This window comes from Rhinopithecus roxellana, chromosome 14 (genome assembly GCF_007565055.1).
Source record: "Rhinopithecus roxellana isolate Shanxi Qingling chromosome 14, ASM756505v1, whole genome shotgun sequence".
Taxonomy (NCBI): domain Eukaryota; kingdom Metazoa; phylum Chordata; class Mammalia; order Primates; family Cercopithecidae; genus Rhinopithecus; species Rhinopithecus roxellana.
This window is the reverse complement of record NC_044562.1, coordinates 57,023,085-57,039,835: the sequence shown is the minus strand read 5'-3', so window position 1 is coordinate 57,039,835 and position 16,751 is coordinate 57,023,085. Positions and strand designations below refer to the sequence as shown.

Sequence of the window (16,751 nt, the reverse complement as noted above, 5' to 3'; positions counted from 1 at the left end):
CTTTGCCAGCCAGAGACCTCCAGCTGGCGAGGCCCCTGTCCAGGCCTTGCTTGGGTCTGGGCTCGCCGCAGGAGATGCCCTGTCTACTTGGCCCACCGGGTGGCACCTGGTTTGCACTCTGGCACGGATACTATGGCCGCCATGACTTCATGCTCAGCCCCTGGCGGGAGTGGGTGTGTGGGTGAGTGAGTGCCGGGTCCCGCCAGCTGTTTCAAGTGCAGACACCAGAGTGGGATCTGCAGAGCGTACAGCTAGACATGTGGCAAGCAACTCCCATGGCGGACTCCAGCATCCAGACAAGGGGGCAGTGGATTCTGGTGTCCAGACAAGGGGAAGGTAGTGGCGCCTAAGCAGGGATGCTTGCAACCCTGAAGCCCAAGAGGGGGTGTTGCAAAGTGTCAACAGCCCTGTCACTCCCCTTGCCCTGCTCCAGGCTATAGATCTGGGGCTAGCTCCGTCCCCCGGCTGCTTCCTGTTGCTGTGGGCTGTCACGTAGGGCGACTGCCCTTTCCCGGCAGAGGGCCGAGGGCCACAGTGTTACAGCTTTCTTTGTACCTGCATTCATTGGGTCCTTAGTTCTTGTCCCACATCCAAGAAGAATGAGATTACACTGACAATCGAAGAGTGAGGAGGGTGGAGAATAGTTTTATTGAGTGGTGAAACAGCTCTCAGCAGAGAGGGAACTCAAGGGTGGTCTTCCCCCCAAAGTCGGGTGGTCTCCCTTGGCGTGGCTGGGTCCAGGGCTTTTATGGGCTCAGAATGGGGAGTGTGTGCTGATTTGTTTGTGAGTATGCAAAAAAGGCTAAAACAAAGTCACCACTCAAAGATGGGCACAACAGTGTAATAAACCAATTAGAGAAGGGTAAGTATACGTAAAATAGGTGAAGGGTGGGGATTAATTAGAGGAAAGCACACCAAACAGGAAGAGAGGTTTGCAGTCCAGTCTGTGGATTTATCGGAGACTCGTCGCTTGGCTTTCAGGCTTTAAACTGTGGCTTGAAGGTTGGGTTTCACTGGTGATCCGCCCCTCTCTGCCTAGTATTTGTCTGCCCCCTGCCTCTATCATTTCGACACCTTGAGGCTGGAGTATCATATGAGAGACTTGGTTAAGGTCAAAAACAGAGTTCGGTGTCGGTCATATGACCTAAAATATGAAAATCATCATGTTCAGGTTAGGAGAACAGTTACGTTGTTACATGATGATAGTTTATTTTTGTCTTTTATTTTCTCTTGACAACCATATTGACACGATGATACTTGAATAGGACACGGGATGCTGCTGCAGGTGGAATCAGTAGGAAAGTCGCATTTAAAGGTCTCTGGGCGCGGTGGCTCAAGCCTGTAATCCCAGCACTTTGGGAGGCCGAGATGGGCGGATCACGAGGTCAGGAGATCGAGACCATCCTGGCTAACACGGTGAAACCCCGTCTCTACTAAAAAATACAAAAAAAAAAAAAAACTAGCCGGGCGAGGTGGCCGGCGCCTGTAGTCCCAGCTACTCGGGAGGCTGAGGCAGGAGAATGGCGTAAACCCGGGAGGCGGAGCTTGCAGTGAGTGAGCTGAGATCCGGCCACTGCACTCCAGCCTGGGTGACAGAGCAAGACTCCGTCTCAAAAAAGAAAAAAAAGATAAAAACATTTATGATGTTTGTAGGATATCATGGGGAATTTTCCTTCTTTCTTGGTGTTATATTTCCTTTCAGGGATGATTAATGATCTGCCCTCCTCTGATCTCTAGAGTTATTGAAGATTCTGCCTTCCTTGACCATGTGTAATACAGTTTCTGTCTGTTTGTTCTGATAGTCATTCATTCAATACACTGTTTATTACTGACTGTCAGGTGTGTGTTAGGCATTGTTCTAGACACTAGGACTAGAGAAGTAACAACATAGATGAAAACCATTGCCCTGGGGTAGCTAATGTTCTAGACATGAGACCAGCATTAGCAGCAAAGTGCGTGGCTCCTGGGGGACAGTGACTTGGACCGAGGATGAGGAGGATCAGAATTGTAGCCAGGATGGCCAGGAAGGGTCTCACTCTGAAGGTGAAGTTTTGACCAAGCCTTAAGCAGTGTAGGAGGAAGGGCAGGTAGGAAGACCCTGGTGTGCCTAGGGTGCAGCTGGTGGTGGAGGGAAAAGCAGGAGCTGAGGATAAAGAGGTGACTTAGGGTCAATAGTGGTGCCTTGCCAGGTCATAGTGAGGACTTCAGTGTTTATTCTGAATAGGATGGCAACCCTTTGGAAGGTTTTGTTCAAGAGGAGGAGTAACATGATAGACTGTTTAACAGGCTTGCTCTGGCATCTCTTTTGAGAATGTACTGCAGAGGGACAAGGGCAGAGGCAAGGATTCCAGCTAAGAGACTGTTGAACAAGCTAGCAAGGAGATGCCAGTGGCTTAGTTCATGGTGGGTAAGAGGTTGACTTCTGCATGTTTTGGAGGTTGAGACAATAGAATTTGTTTATAGATTGGAAGTTGGGAGAGGGATAGGTAGAGAGGGAGGAGTTAGAGATGTCTCCAAAGTGTATGACCTGAGCTAAGAAACTCAGATGGGGAAGACTTGGGGAGGTCCTGCCTGGTGGAAAGCTTTCTGTTGTGAGTTTGGATTTATGTGTGTTGAATGTGAGGCGCCTGTTAGACATCCTTGTAGCAATGTCCAGTGGGCTTTTGGGTCTACAGGTTTGGAGCTAAAAGAATAAGCCTGGGCTGGAGGTAGACTGGAGGTCACATCAGATGAGGTCACCCAGGGTCTGAATGTGGGTGGGAAAGAAAAGAGGCCAAGGGCCTCTGCGGGTGTGGGGAGGTCCAGGAGGTGGCAGGCAGACCACGGTGTGGCTGTGTTCTCCACCAGTTCCTAGCACTGTCCCTAAAAGCATGCTCCCTATTCAGAGGACTGGCAGGTGCCAGCACTTAAATAGCCACACTGCCATTCCTTGAGGACAGAGCGGGTATCTTGTGCTTGCATCACTTGTGTCTGGCATGTGGTTGGTAATAAAAAAAAAAACAACTTGAATTAATGATAACCTACACATTCTCCTACTATAAAAACTTTCGGCCGGGCGCGGTGGCTCAAGCCTGTAATCCCAGCACTTTGGGAGGCCGAGACGGGCGGATCACGAGGTCAGGAGATCGAGACCATCCTGGCGAACACGGTGAAACCCCGTCTCTACTAAAAATACAAAAAACTAGCCGGGCGTGGTGGCGGGCGCCTGTAGTCCCAGCTACTCGGGAGGCTGAGGCAGGAGAATGGCGGGAACCCGGGAGATGGAGCTTGCAGTGAGCCGAGATTGCGCCACTGCACTCCAGCCTGGGCAACAGAGCGAGACTCCGTCTCAAAAAAAAAAAAAAAAAAAACTTTCAGTGTGTAGAGTTTAACATAAATCCTGTATGTTAGCATAACATGTAATGAATGCAAAGGCTGCACGGGGAGTGGGTTTTAATATGCGCATTCTGCCCAGTGTGTGCACTGAAACTGTTTTCTAGTTTTCTGATGTAGCTAAATTTGGAGTTCTTTTCTCTCTTTCTCTATTTTCATTCAGGACTGAACTACTAGCATTCTCATGTAAACTCTTGGGGATTTTAAAAAAAAGGAGTAATCATATGCAAACTGTTATCTTAAAGCTAACAGTTTTCTAAAGGAAAAGAAGAACCCTTTATTGAATTTATAAAATATAAATCTTCTGGAAAATAACTTCTAAGTGTTTTAGGAAGATTTCTTCGAAATGGAGTGCTTTACAGCAAGCTCTTAAATTTACTTGTATGTTTTTTGTAGTTCTCCCTGGTTGAATGAAGTGTAATTGGTACTAAATGGAGAGAAGTTGGTTAAATTCATTGAGTCCAATTCCCAACATTTCTGCCTGTCAGATTAATAATATTAAGTCACATTTTTTTTCTAATGGAATTACTATGTTATTAAAATACCATCTGTCCTCTTCTACTTGAGATCGCAGAAGTCCCAGGGAAGAGGGTGTGGAAAATCAAGTGTCTGGGATCCAGCTGACCAAATGGGAGAACGGCTTCTAAGGGGGCTCTTTCTTAAGGTGTACAGTACCTCTCCGTCTTTTTTTTTTTTCAGATGGAGTCTCACTGTTGCCCAGACTGGCTCTGTCTTGGCTCACTGCAGCCTCTGCCTCCTGGGTTCAAGAGATTCTCCTGCCTCAGCCTCCCGAGTAGCTGGGATTACAGGTGTGCACCACCATGCCTGGCTAATTTTTTAAACATTTTTAGTAGAGATGGGGTTTCACCATGTTGGCCAGGCTGTTCTCGAACTTCTGAGCTCAAGTGATCTGCCCACGTCGGCCTCCCAAAGTGCTGGGATTATAGGCGTGAGCCACCGCACCCGGCCTACCTCTTCATCTTGTTCCTCCTGCGTGTCATCTTTTTTTGATTTTTTTGAGGCAGGGTCTCACTTCATCGCCCAGACTGGAGTACAGAGTGGCAGCCACAGCTCATTGCAGCCTTGGTCTCCTGGGCTCAAGTGATCTTCTTGCCTCACATTCCTCAGTAGCTAAGACTACAGGTGTCCATGCATAGCTAAATTTTTTTTTTTTTTAAAGAGAGACAGGGTCTGCCTGTGTTGCCCAGGCTGGTCTCAAACTCCTGGGCTTAAGTGATCCTCTCATCTTGGCCTCTTAACGTGCTGGGATTACAGGCATGAGCCACCGCAGCTGGCCTTGCATGTTATCTAATTTCAAATTAAAATCATTACCTGGGAGTCTGGAGATGGGACGTGTGTGTTTGTGTGTGTGTGTGTGTGTGTGTGTGTATATATATATACGTATATATATATATATGTATATATATATATATATATTTTTATTTTTTTTTCTTTGTTGTCCAGGCTGGAGTGCAGTGGCATGATCTCAGCTCACTGCAACAGGGTTTTGTCATGTTGGCCAGGCTGGTCTTGAAGCCCTGACCTCAGGTGATCCACCCACCTCGACCTCCTAAAGTTCTGGGATTACAGGTATGAGCCACTGTGCCCGGCCAATGGGTATTTTTTTGAAGCTTGACTCCTTTTTTGTCAGGGGCTACATGAATTACCTTATAAATCACATGACATGGCATGTGAAGATGGTGAAATTATGACGGGCTGTAAAATAAGGCAAGGGAACCTTTCCATGGAGAATCGCTGAGGCAGCTGGCCTCAGGCCTAAGTGGATCTCATTCATCTGAGAGTCAGTGAAGGAACCTGGCCGGGCATGGTGGCTCACACTTGTAGTCCCAGCACTTTGGGAGGCTGAGGTGGGTGGATCACTGGAGCCCAGGAGTTGGAGACCAGCCTGGTTAACATAGCGAAACCCCACCTCTACAAAAAAATACAAAAATTAGGCATGATGGTGCATGCCTGTAGTCCCAGCTACTAAGGAGGCTGAGGTGGGAGGATCCCTTGAGGCTGGGAGGGGGAGGTTGCAATGAGCTGAGATCACACCACTGCACTCCAGCTTGGGTGACAGAGCCAGACCCTGTGTCAAAAAAAAGAAGGAACGTTTGAGAATGGAATCATCGTGTTGGTCGATCTGCAAATGTTAGTGATTGTGAGTGTTAGTTTTGTACCCATTGTGGGTTCTCACCCCACTGGGAAATATGGTGGCTGTGCCCCATTTCGTGGGTGAGGAGACTGATGTTGGAAGAAGTCCAGGCTTGTGTCTGTCCTGTAGCTATCAAGCAGGCTGTCAGACTCCAGAAGCAAACCTCAGTAGAAATCAGAAGTGTTGGCCAGGCGTGGAGGCTCACGCCTGTAATCCCAGCACTTTGGGAGGCTGAGGCAGGCTGATCATCTGAGATGAGGAGTTCGAGACCAGCCTGACCAACATGGCAGAAACCCATCTCTACTAAAAATACAAAATTAGCCAGGCGTGAAGGCACATGCCTGTAATCCCAGCTACTTGGGAGGCTGAGGCGGGAGAAGTGCTTGAACCCGGGAGGCGGAGGTTGCAGTGAGCCAAGATTGCGCCATTGCACTCCAGCCTGGGTGACAAGAGCAAAACTCCATCTCAAAAAAAAAAAAAAAAGAAATTAGAAGTGTTAATTCCAAAAAAGTTCTCCTTCTTCCATTATAAAGTAGGATCTGGAAGGTCACAGAGGTCTCTGTACCGTTCTGATGCCTCAGTCCATGGCTACTTATTGTGTCTTCCTCTTCACCTGGAGCTGTGAGGGTGTCCAGGAGGAGTGAGTTCTGCCCGGAGGGCCCGCCTAGGGCATTCCCTCCTGTCCTCTATGAGAGGGACAACGTGGGCCCCCCCTAGAGTACAGGGAAGCCCTCCTCATAACTGAAGGGATGCGAGTCTGAGAGTCTTTGTTGGCTCTTTTGTAGGAATTGCTGCAGGTCTCTCTGGTCCTTGGAGCCAGCCTATGAAGCGGGGCGGCAGGCTGTTGTTCTCTAAATGCAGTCACTCTCTCCCAGAAAGGTGTGTGATGTTGGATTCAGTGGTAAAGAGACTCACGTTTGGTTGGGTCTCTGTTGACCTTGTACTCTGCTGCACCTCTGCTTACATAATACATCCATCCACGCTGGGTCTTGACTGCTCACCCGTTTCAGTGATTTGAGAAGGCTGGCCCTGAGAGAGCAGTTGCTGCTCCTGTGTGATTTAGAGCTCTTCCTGTACCTTAACTTGTCCGTCTCACAGTGAGGACACCAAGTCACAGGATGGTCACTTGCCTGGAGGGCTGCGTGGCTGCTCAGTGGTGGGCTCAGACTTCTGACTCCACAGCTGGTGCTCTGCCGTCAGGAACGTGCTCCAGGTGTGACGTGCAGACACTCCCCACTCTTAGCGTCCTCCACGATACAGAGAGGAGGGCACAGTGTGGTGAGAGAAGCAAGGGATCGTGTTTTCAGTGTGTCCGCAACTAGTCCTAGGGGGATGTGTGACTCACTCCCAATAGAGGGCAGGAGTCTGGGAAGGGCTGGAGTGCATTTCTCTAGACGGAGGAGCCGCACAGCGTGGGGCACAGTGGTGTGGGAGCCCTCCTTAGGGACCCCGTGGGTCACGTTCGCCGTGGCTGTGCTAGTCCTGTTCACTGCCAAGCACTGTGATTGCTCCTTGGTGTTGCTCCCCTTGGGTTTCCTGGTCTCCTTGATGGTTTATGCAGTGAGGAATCTGAGGCCACACGCTGGTCATTTTCCCAGTTACAGCTGGAGGTGCGGTGGTGTATTTGAACTTAATGCAACACCTCTTATTCTCTTCACTCTGAAGTTGGCTTCGTTGCCTATAAAGTTTACTAATAAATCTAAGAAATAGAACAACTTTGCATTTTACTGCTGCCGTGTTGAAAATTTCTCAACTTCACAGCTGCTCAGGCCTCGTTACCCTACTTTCAGAGGGAGCCTTTTTCCTTTTCTTCCTTGTCTATTTCTCTCATTCCTTTATCATTTATATTTTTAATATGGGAAACTAGACATCCTGTTTCTCAGTTTCCAGATTCTGATATTATAGACTGCTATTGATTCAACAATATGGTCCTTTTCCCAATGACAATACGCCACATTCTTCTGAAATACAGATGGTTTCCAAACTACCATGGTTTGACTTACAAATTTTTGGCTTTACGAGTGTGAAAGCAGTATGCATTCTATAGAAACCATACTTCATGTTTTGAATTTTGATCTTTTCCTGGGCCAGCAGTATGCCCCCAGGTACTCTGGAGATGCCAGAGAGCTCCTCGTCAGCCAGTGATGAGGGGGATGACCCCTGCTGTACGGGACACTGTGTTGCCAGGTGAGTTTGCCCAGTTGTAGGCTGATGTAGGTGTTCTGAGCACATTTAAGGCAGGCCAGGCTAAGCTGTGATGTTAGGTAGGTTACGTGTATTCAATTTTTTTTTTTTTGAGATAGAGTTTCAGTCTGCCACCTGGGCTGGAATGCAGTGGCGCTATCTCAGCTCACTGCAGCCTACGCCTCCTGGGTTCAAGCGATTCTCCTGCCTCAGCCTCCTGAGTCACTGGGACTATAGGCGCCTGCCACCACGCCCGGGTAATTTTTTATGTTTTTAAAAGAGATGGGATTTCACCATGTTGACCAGTCTGGTCTGGAACTCCTGACCTCAGGTGATCCACCCGCCTTGGCCTCCCAAAGTGCTGGGATTACAGGCATGAGCCACTGTGCCTGGCCTCAGTGCATTTTTGACTTAAGTATTTTCAACTTACAATGGGTTTATTGGACATGATCCCATCCTGAGTTAAGGAACATCTGTAGTCTACAAAGAGATACTTGCCAAAGTGTTCATTTAGCTCTGCTGTACTTTAAATAAAAGATATGTGTATCTTTAGTTCAAAGCTGGTGCCTTGGAACAGTCTCAAACATGAGAAGAATGTTGCAACAGCAAGATGGAATCATTGTCCTGCAGCACTGAAATTAGACCGGTGGTGTTTGCATCCTTTTTCCTTGAGAATAAATTTTCTGGATTTTAGTCTATATACTGAATAAAGCCTAGAGGTCAAAGAATAGCAGGGACTTCTGAAGATTCAGGAGTGGCTTTAGAGAGGTAGTGGGGACATCATGATGTTTTTCAGCTCTTTAAAAAGATAGGTGTGGGTCAGGTGCGATGGCTCACGCCCGTAATCCCAGCACTTTGGGAGGCCGAGGCGAATGGATCACTTGAGGTCAGGAGATCGAGACCATCCTGGCCAACATAGTGAAACCCTGTCTCGGCCGGGCGCGGTGGCTCAAGCCTGTAATCCCAGCACTTTGGGAGGCTGAGACGGGCGGATCACGAGGTCAGGAGATCGAGACCATCCTGGCTAACACGGTGAAACCCCGTCTCTACTAAAAAATACAAAAAACTAGCCGGGCGTGGTGGCGGGCGCCTGTAGTCCCAGCTACTCCGGAGGCTGAGGCAGGAGAATGGCATAAACCCGGGAGGCAGAGCTTGCAGTGAGCTGAGATCCGGCCACTGCACTCCAGCCTGGGCGACAGAGCGAGACTCCGTCTCAAAAAAAAAAAAAAAAAAAAAAAAGAAACCCTGTCTCTACTAAAAATACAAAAATTAGCCGGGCATGGTGGCGGGTGTCTGTAATCCCAGCTACTCGGGAGGCTGAGGCGGGAGAATTGCTTGAACCCGGAAGACAGAGGCTGCATGCAGCCAAGATCGTGCCGCTGCACTCCAGCCTGGGCAACAGAGTGAGACTCCATCACAAAAAAAAAAAAAAAAAAAAAAGGCATGGACCTTAATTCATCCCAACTCAGTTTTTGTAATCATGTGCAGAAACAAGTAACCTTATATATATAAAAAGGTGGGAGAGAATGTAAACTTGGACTTTATTTATTCACAGTCACCAAGCAGTTCGGTTGATACTGTCTCTGAAAGCATGGATAAGTGAAATATATAAGAGCAGAGCTCTTGGGGGCCAGGTGCAGTGGTTCATGCCTGTAATCCCAGCACTTCAGGAGGCTAAGGCAGGTGGATTGCTTGAGCCTAGGAGTTTGAGAGCAGCTTGACAACATCATGAGACCCCATCTCTACAAAAAAATAAAAAAATTAGCTGAGTGTGGTGGCACATGCCTGTAGTCTCAGCTGCTCAGCAGACTGAGACTGGAGGATTGATTGAGCTTGGGAGTTTGAGGCTGCAGCAAGCTGTGATTGCACCACTGTACTGCAGCCTGGGTGACCACATGAGACCCTGTCTCAGAAAAAAAAAAAAAAAAAAGAAAGGAAAGAAAAAGAGCAGAGCTGTTGGACAAAGCCCTGCTGTGGAAAGCTTGCTTCATCTGGCTCCAGCCACTCCAAATGCCTGTCTTCTTGCTCAGGAAGCCACAGCACTGCTCTAGGAAAAGGGCAGAGAGGGGCCTGGGTCTCCCACAGCTGAGAATCGTTTAAATGATGCCCGTAGGGCCCTCTGCTGTGGATTTGGTAGTTCTGCCTGCTCTGGGGGAGATGCTTGTGGGTACTTCCAAACCCTGTGTTTGGGAATTAGTCGCCGATACAATTAAGGCTTTTAGGTCTAATAAAATGTGTGTGCCTTTGACCCTGTGGTTCTGAGTCCTTGATGTTAATGACAGAGCTGCCATTGGAGCCCTTCTGTCTGCCAGCCAGCACCTCATTGGAAGTGTTTCATGGAAATGTCACAGCCATATTCTGAGGCTGTCCTGTTATCCCATTTTATGGATGAGGGAACATTCACACTTAGAAGTTAAGTAAGTGGTCCAGGAAACTACAGTTTACCAGTACCCAAGCTGGGCTTTGAATCCTGACTGCCCCCTGCCTCTGTGCATAGCACAGAAGTACACACACGATGCTTTGTAGTGTCCGCCTACGTGGAGATCTGTGTTTACGTAGAATGCCGAGGAAACCGCGGGCATAGTGTGATTTCACCTGTGAACCCGTGCATGCCGAGGAAACCGCGGGCATAGTGTGATTTCACCTGTGAACCCGTGCATGCCGAGGAAACCGCGGGCATAGTGTGATTTCACCTGTGAACCCGTGCATGCCGAGGACACCGCGGGCATAGTGTGATTTCACCTGTGAACCCGTGCATGCCGAGGACACCGCGGGCATAGTGTGATTTCACCTGTGAACCTGTGCATAAAGACTTCTGGAAGGAGTCATTGCTGGGCCACGAGGCTTCACATGATTTGTGTATTTTTGTAGTCTTCAGTAGTTTTTTATAATTAGCGTATGTCATTCATATCGAAGTGTGGGGTTGTTATCAAATAGTAAATTTAGATGTGGGAGAAATTTATAAGTGATTGATTTGCAAAAGATGGCTATGAAGTTGCTGCTGAAGGATGAGTGATCAGGCACCATCAGAGCTGGAGAGGCAGCAGATGAGAGTTGTGTGTTCCTGGTTCCCTGAAGAGCAGCTGGAGAGAGATGCCTCTGGTGCCAGCCCAGAATACGCGATGTGCATCTCGTCACGTGGGTGTTTGGGCTGGTGCCTTGCTGCTGGCTGGCACCTTCTTTTCAGGAACATTGTGGGACATGGGTATCCTCAGCCACAGTTTTGTGGACAGGAAGACCCTGGCCCTCTCTAGTTTCTTTTTTTTTCTTCTTTTTGAGATGGAGTTTCACTCTTGTCACCCAGGCTGGAGTGCAGTGGCGCAGTCTCAGCTCACTGCAGCCTCCACTTCTGGATTCAAGTGATTCTCCCATCTCAGCCTCCCAAGTAGCTGGGATTACAGGCGCCTGCCACCATGCCCGGCTAATTTTTGTACTTTTAGTAGAGACGGAGTTTCACCATACTGACCCAGGCTGGTCTCAAACTCCTGGCCTCAGATGATATGCCCACCTCGGCTTCCCAGAGTGCTGGGATTACAGGCGTGAGCCACTGCGCCTGGCCTGGTTTCTTAACTGAAATGAAACAGAGTAAGATGGCGTGCAGGGCTCATGAGCGCAGCGGGTCAACACCACGACTCTGCAGCCAGCTGCCTCCTTAGAAAGTAGGGTGTTGCCGGCTGGGCGTGGTGGCTCACGCCTGTTATCCCAGCACTTTGGGAGGCTGAGGCGGGCGGATCCATAGGTCAGAAGATTGAGACCATCATGCCTAACATAGTGAAACCGTGTCTCTACTAAAAATACAAGAAATTAGCTGGGTGTGGTGGCAGGCACCTGTGGTTCCAGCTACTCGGGAGGCTGAGGCAGGAGAATGGCGTGAACCTTGGAGGCAGAGTTTGCAGTGAGCCGAGATCACTGATGCCACTGCACTCCAGCCTGGGTGACGGAGCAAGACTCCATCTCAAAAAAAAAAAAAAAGGTGGGGTGTTGCCACATGGAAGTGGTGGCATGCTTTTCTGGTAGCATTGTTGAAATGAAAACAGGTTCAGTCCTTGATTACTAGGCTCTTTGTACCCAGGTACCTCTGGGGACTTGGCAGAGGGTTTGATCTCTCAGTGTCCAGGGGTGGACTTCCTACCTGGGAGTAGCACCGCATTCTTCTCCAGCACCTGCTCCTCACCAGGAAATTGGGGTAGACGAGAACCCCTAGTCTTCCCAGCAGCTCAGTGTTTCTTGCCTCAGAGCACGTGCCTTCATCACAGTGACTCTGAACATGCTGCCAAGGTGACATTTGGTAAACCTTAGGATGGCCATGAAAAATGACTCCTTGTTCTGTTTCTTCTGTGGCTTCCCTTGTGAGCAAAGATGAAGGGGGGGGTTCATTTTATTTTTGTCCTTTACGTTTTAAACATGTTTTAAGTCTAAAGTCAGTGCTCAAATCGGGTGGCTTTTTATTTTATTTTTTTGCTTTCTCGCCCCTCAGGTTGGCCCCTAGCTTGGCCTCTCACCCTCGTGTCAGCTGTTAGACACTCAATGGCTCAGAATATGAAAGGCTCAGGAAGTAGCATGCTGGCCCCACCTCCCTGTCCCCGTACATTAGCGGAGCAACTGCCCAGCAGGGCCTTCTGCACTTTCCCAAGAGTTTACTCCATCCATGGTGGGTGTCTTGGTAGGCCCGAGATACGAGAGGGTGTGCTGCTGTTGGAAGAATTTACGATTGTTCTCTTCAGCACAGAAGTGCTATAAATGGCTCATTTGATACTAGTTTATGAAATTATAAATGTCTGACAATTGCACGTCTTTGGTTTCAACAGCTACTCTGACCTACGACACTCTCCGGTTTGCTGAGTGTGAAGATTTTCCGGAGACCTCAGAGCCCGTTTGGATACTGGGTAGAAAATACAGCATTTTCACAGGTATCGGCCATGCTGGAGCCCACCCTGGTCTGACCGCTTGGCCTGCAGAAGCATTTTGTGATCATTGTTCTCTGCTAACTCTGCCATAACATGTGACTTGCAAACTTAAGGCGTTGTGTGTGTGTGTGTTTTTTTTTCTTTTAAACAACCTCTAGAAAAGGACGAGATCTTGTCTGATGTGGCATCTAGACTTTGGTTTACATACAGGAAAAACTTTCCAGCCATTGGTAAGTACTCTGTTTTATTACAACATGGGACAAAATATACATGTTTTTAGGAAGGAGGAAAACTGAGGCTTGTAGATTTGACTTCAATACGCCACGCACTTCATTTGAATCTTCACAGCAATCCTGGTTAAATGAATTGGCTGAGGCCTCCCTTGTAGTAGTGGCAGAGCCAGAATCCACGGCTCCTGACTCTAGGCCAGTGTTTTTTCAACTGCAAATCACAATTTATTCCTGGAGCTGGAAGTCAGTATCATGAGTCACGACCAACATTGTTTTAAATGTAGGACAGAATGGCATAGAAAACAGTGTGTGTCCGCCGTGGGCAGGCGGCATGCTGCTGCAGGGATTTAGTTCTATTTGCATATTTGAATGTGTGTTCTGGGTCACGGCTCTACAGTGTGTTTCTTACTTAGGTCCAGAATGTTTGGAAGCCATTCTCTGTAGCCCTCATCTTTTTTAGTATTTTCCGCACTTACCTGTGGGGAGATTTGAAGGGCCAGGTGAATGTGACCTGTTTTTATGTAACACTAAAGTACGTTCTGTTAAAAGCCATTCATCATTGTTGTATGCCCTGGAGCTGGAAGGAGATGGGGACTGGTTCTCAGCCTTGCTCTCACCAGCGGAGAACTGAGGCCGGAGGTGAGGGCTGGGCTGGCGTCATGCTTCCTCAGTGCCGGGTCAGGGTTTGCTCCCTGTTCTAGGGGTGGTTTCATTCTTTATCCTGAAGTGAGGTGGAAGGTCCAGTAGCCACAGTGGCTTGACGATGGAGAACACTGACGCGTAGGGACACACGACAGTGTCTCCTTAGGTTGATATTTAATGATACACCTTGTCAGATGTACCCTGGAAATATTGATATTTAATGATATATTTTAATGACAAACTTGTCAGATGTGCCCTGGGAAGAGTTGCTCGTTCCACAAGGGCTTGTTTTGCAGCTGCGCTGAACCTGCTCTCTGGGCGGCCTTGGATGCAGGTTTGTCCCCGGCTTCCATCTCCTTCACAGCCACCCTGCCGCATGCTGGGAAGGAGAACGGGACTGGAGCGAAGCCTTTCTGGTTTGGCAGAGGCCTTGTGGAGGAGGTAGAAGCTGGGGATGAACCCTGCAGATGAAGCAGTCCTATTGCAGTTCTGAAGGTCAAGTGTGGTGTGTTTCCTTCTTAGCCCCACAGAGATGATTTTTTTAAGTTATTCATTTTTTTAATAGATGGAGTTTCGCTGTGTTGCCCAGGCTGGACTTGAACTCCTGGGCTCAAGGAGTGCCTCCTGAGTGTCTGGGACTACAGGTGCACACCAGCACGCCTGGCTCTGAGATACGTTTTTATCAGCAGTGGAGCGAGGGTGATCATGGGCACTGCTGACTGGGTTGTCGGTGGGTGACAGCCACCACTACCCCAAGACACAGGGTTTATCGTCCTTGCCAGTGCGTGGAGAAGCTGCCGGAAGCCTAACGGTGGGCACAGGGCGAACCTTGTGGTCTGACCCCTGAATCTCTGCTTCTCACCCTGGTGTGCAGCCACCTGCCAGCCTCTTGCCTGCCACACAGGTGGCCCTCTCTGTTGTCACCACTGTGCAGTGGCATTCCACTGGACCCCTGCTGTGGACTGGCAGTGTTTCCCACGTGCCTGCCACATGCCGCGCGGTTGCGTGGTGCATGTTGTCCATCTTTCTGGGCCCCAGGGAGTGGCTGTGAGGGAAGGGCCCAGGCACCTGTGCTGGAAGGGCTGAGCTGCTGCCCTTGCGGCCCTTCCTGTGCTCTCGGCAGCCCTGGTTGTCATCAAACCTTTGAATTTCTGCCTTTCTGGCAATTGGAAAATGACTTGTCTTGTTTAACTTTGCATTTTCTGGATGACTTGTGGGGGTCAGCGTCTTCGTATGTTTGTCAGACTTCCTTTTACTCCGTGACTGACTTGTTCGTGTGTTTTGCCCATTTTGAGGAGGTTGTCGGGACATTTCACTCTCCAGTAAATGTGGCCCTTGGCGTTACTGAGTCCTAAGAGGTGTGTGTTGCCCCAAGTGGAGCTGATGGATGAGGGAGTCGGTCGGTGCCTGTGGTGTGGGACTGACCCGCCGCCTCTGGCCAGTGGGCTCGTGGCCTGTGGGGCCATCTGGCCATGAACACTTCTCTCTCTGTCTGCCGTGACAGGGGGGACAGGCCCCACCTCGGACACAGGCTGGGGCTGCATGCTGCGGTGTGGACAGATGATCTTTGCCCAAGCCCTGGTGTGCCGGCACCTAGGCCGAGGTGAGTCACAGCCCTGGGGAGGGTGCATGGCCACGGTGTTCTCAGGAAGCAAAGGGGACTGTGGGGTCAGGGCTTTTTAGAGCAGGTCACAGGTAAAACACAAAGTAGAACTTGAGGTTTTCTTGAGTAATGAGCCACTTGTTTTTATTGATTTAAAAAACTGACTTTAAAGAATGCTGATAAATCAGCTTGGGCAACATGGCAAGACCCCGTCTCTACAAAAAATACAAAAATTAGCCAGGCGTGGTGGCTCCTGCCTGTAGTCCCAGCTACTCAGGAGACTGATATGGAGAATTGCTAGAACCCGGGAGATGGAGGCTGCAGTGAGCTGAGATTGTGCCACTGCACTCCATCCAGCCTCTGCAACAGAGTTAGACCCTATCTGGGGGAAAAAAAAAAAAAGATGAATGGTGATAAACGTTTTAAATTACTGAAACTGTTTTCTGTACAGATTTGTTTTGATAACTTGGCATATATGTATTTGAAATCCTGGAGAACATGGGTTTTTACTTTTAAAAGATTCTGGCTGGGCGTGGTGGCTCACGCCTGTAATCCCAACGCTTTTTTTTGCCGAGACGGGTGGATCACAAGGTCAGAAGATCAAGACCATCCTGGCCAGCATGGTGAAACCCCGTCTCTACTAAAAATACAAAGATGAGCTAGGCGTGGTAGCACACGCCTTTAGTCCCAGGTACTCGGGAGGCTGAGGCAGGAGAATCGCTTGAACCCGGGAGGCAGAGGTTACAGTGAGCCGAGATTGCACCACTGCACTCCAGCCTGGGTGAGAGAGCGAGACTCTGTTTCCAAATAAAAAAAAAAGAAAAGATTCTGAAAAAGGTTTTTATGCCATCTGTATCTTGAGTGTGAAAGTGAAAACTTGTTTCTTGTTTCTCATATTTATGGTAGAGCATACCTGTAATTTTTTTCCCAACAGATTGGAGGTGGACACAAAGGAAGAGGCAGCCAGACAGCTACTTCAGCGTCCTCAACGCGTTCATCGACAGGAAAGACAGTTACTACTCCATTCACCAGATAGGTGGGAGGCTGCGGATTGTGCCAGGCCCCACCCGGGCTGTTTGGAGAGGGTGGAGTGGTCGGTTTCCCCTAAGAGCTTTTCTGGTGTTGTGGGATGTAGAGCAGGAGGCTGTAAACCTGTAAACACTGACCTCTTGACGGCCTGTGCACTGCTGTCACATCACCCCCGTGTCATCCCACATCACCCCCGTCCCACCCCGGCCTAGACCCTGGGCCTTGCCCTTCCTGCTGTCCATGCGGCTTGCAGTGCCTGGTGCTCGGCACAGCCTGGGGAAGTTGGCCTCACCCCATCAGTGAATGTGAATGCTCAGACTGGCATGGAGCGAGTAAAGAGGAGCTGGCCTTTCTTGCAGGCAAGGCCGGCTTTTGAGCCTGTGTTTTCACTTACAGAAGGAAAGTGGTCCCTTCATTTCTGGCTTCTCCCCTTTTCTAAGTTCATCGTGAAGGACAGTCCCCGAGACCTTGTTTGTCCCTTTACTCCTCCCCCGATCTTGTTGGGGCATCCTTCCACCTGAGGCTGGGTAGGGTGCTGTCCAGGCCTTCCTTTGATGTCTCCTGGCACCACGTGCCACCAGAGGTCAGGGCTGGGGGCGTTGGGATGGTCGGGGCGGGTGGTGTTGCTA

General features: G+C 49.3%; 1 protein-coding gene across 9 annotated transcripts in view; it reads left to right on the top strand.

The window, feature by feature from the left end:
* ATG4B (autophagy related 4B cysteine peptidase) overlaps window positions 1-16,751 on the top strand; it is a 32,157-nt gene that overhangs the window by 1,716 nt on the left and 13,690 nt on the right. Inside the window, exons 1-8 of one of the 9 annotated variants that reach the window (XM_030915950.1) lie at window positions 6,149-6,406; window positions 12,520-12,621; window positions 12,777-12,848; window positions 13,855-13,995; window positions 14,786-14,848; window positions 14,995-15,093; window positions 16,028-16,129; window positions 16,335-16,481. In XM_030915950.1, coding sequence (XP_030771810.1) covers window positions 15,033-15,093; window positions 16,028-16,129; window positions 16,335-16,481 — 310 coding nt within the window. In that variant the 5' untranslated portion in view covers window positions 6,149-6,406; window positions 12,520-12,621; window positions 12,777-12,848; ... (1 more) ...; window positions 14,786-14,848; window positions 14,995-15,032. Of the gene's footprint in view, window positions 1-6,148; window positions 6,407-12,188; window positions 12,363-12,519; window positions 12,622-12,776; window positions 12,849-13,397; window positions 13,488-13,854; window positions 14,849-14,994; window positions 15,094-16,027; window positions 16,130-16,334; window positions 16,482-16,751 lie in introns of those variants that run through there. The other 8 variants (XM_030915948.1, XM_030915942.1, XM_030915947.1 and 5 more) reach the window with 8 other exon arrangements.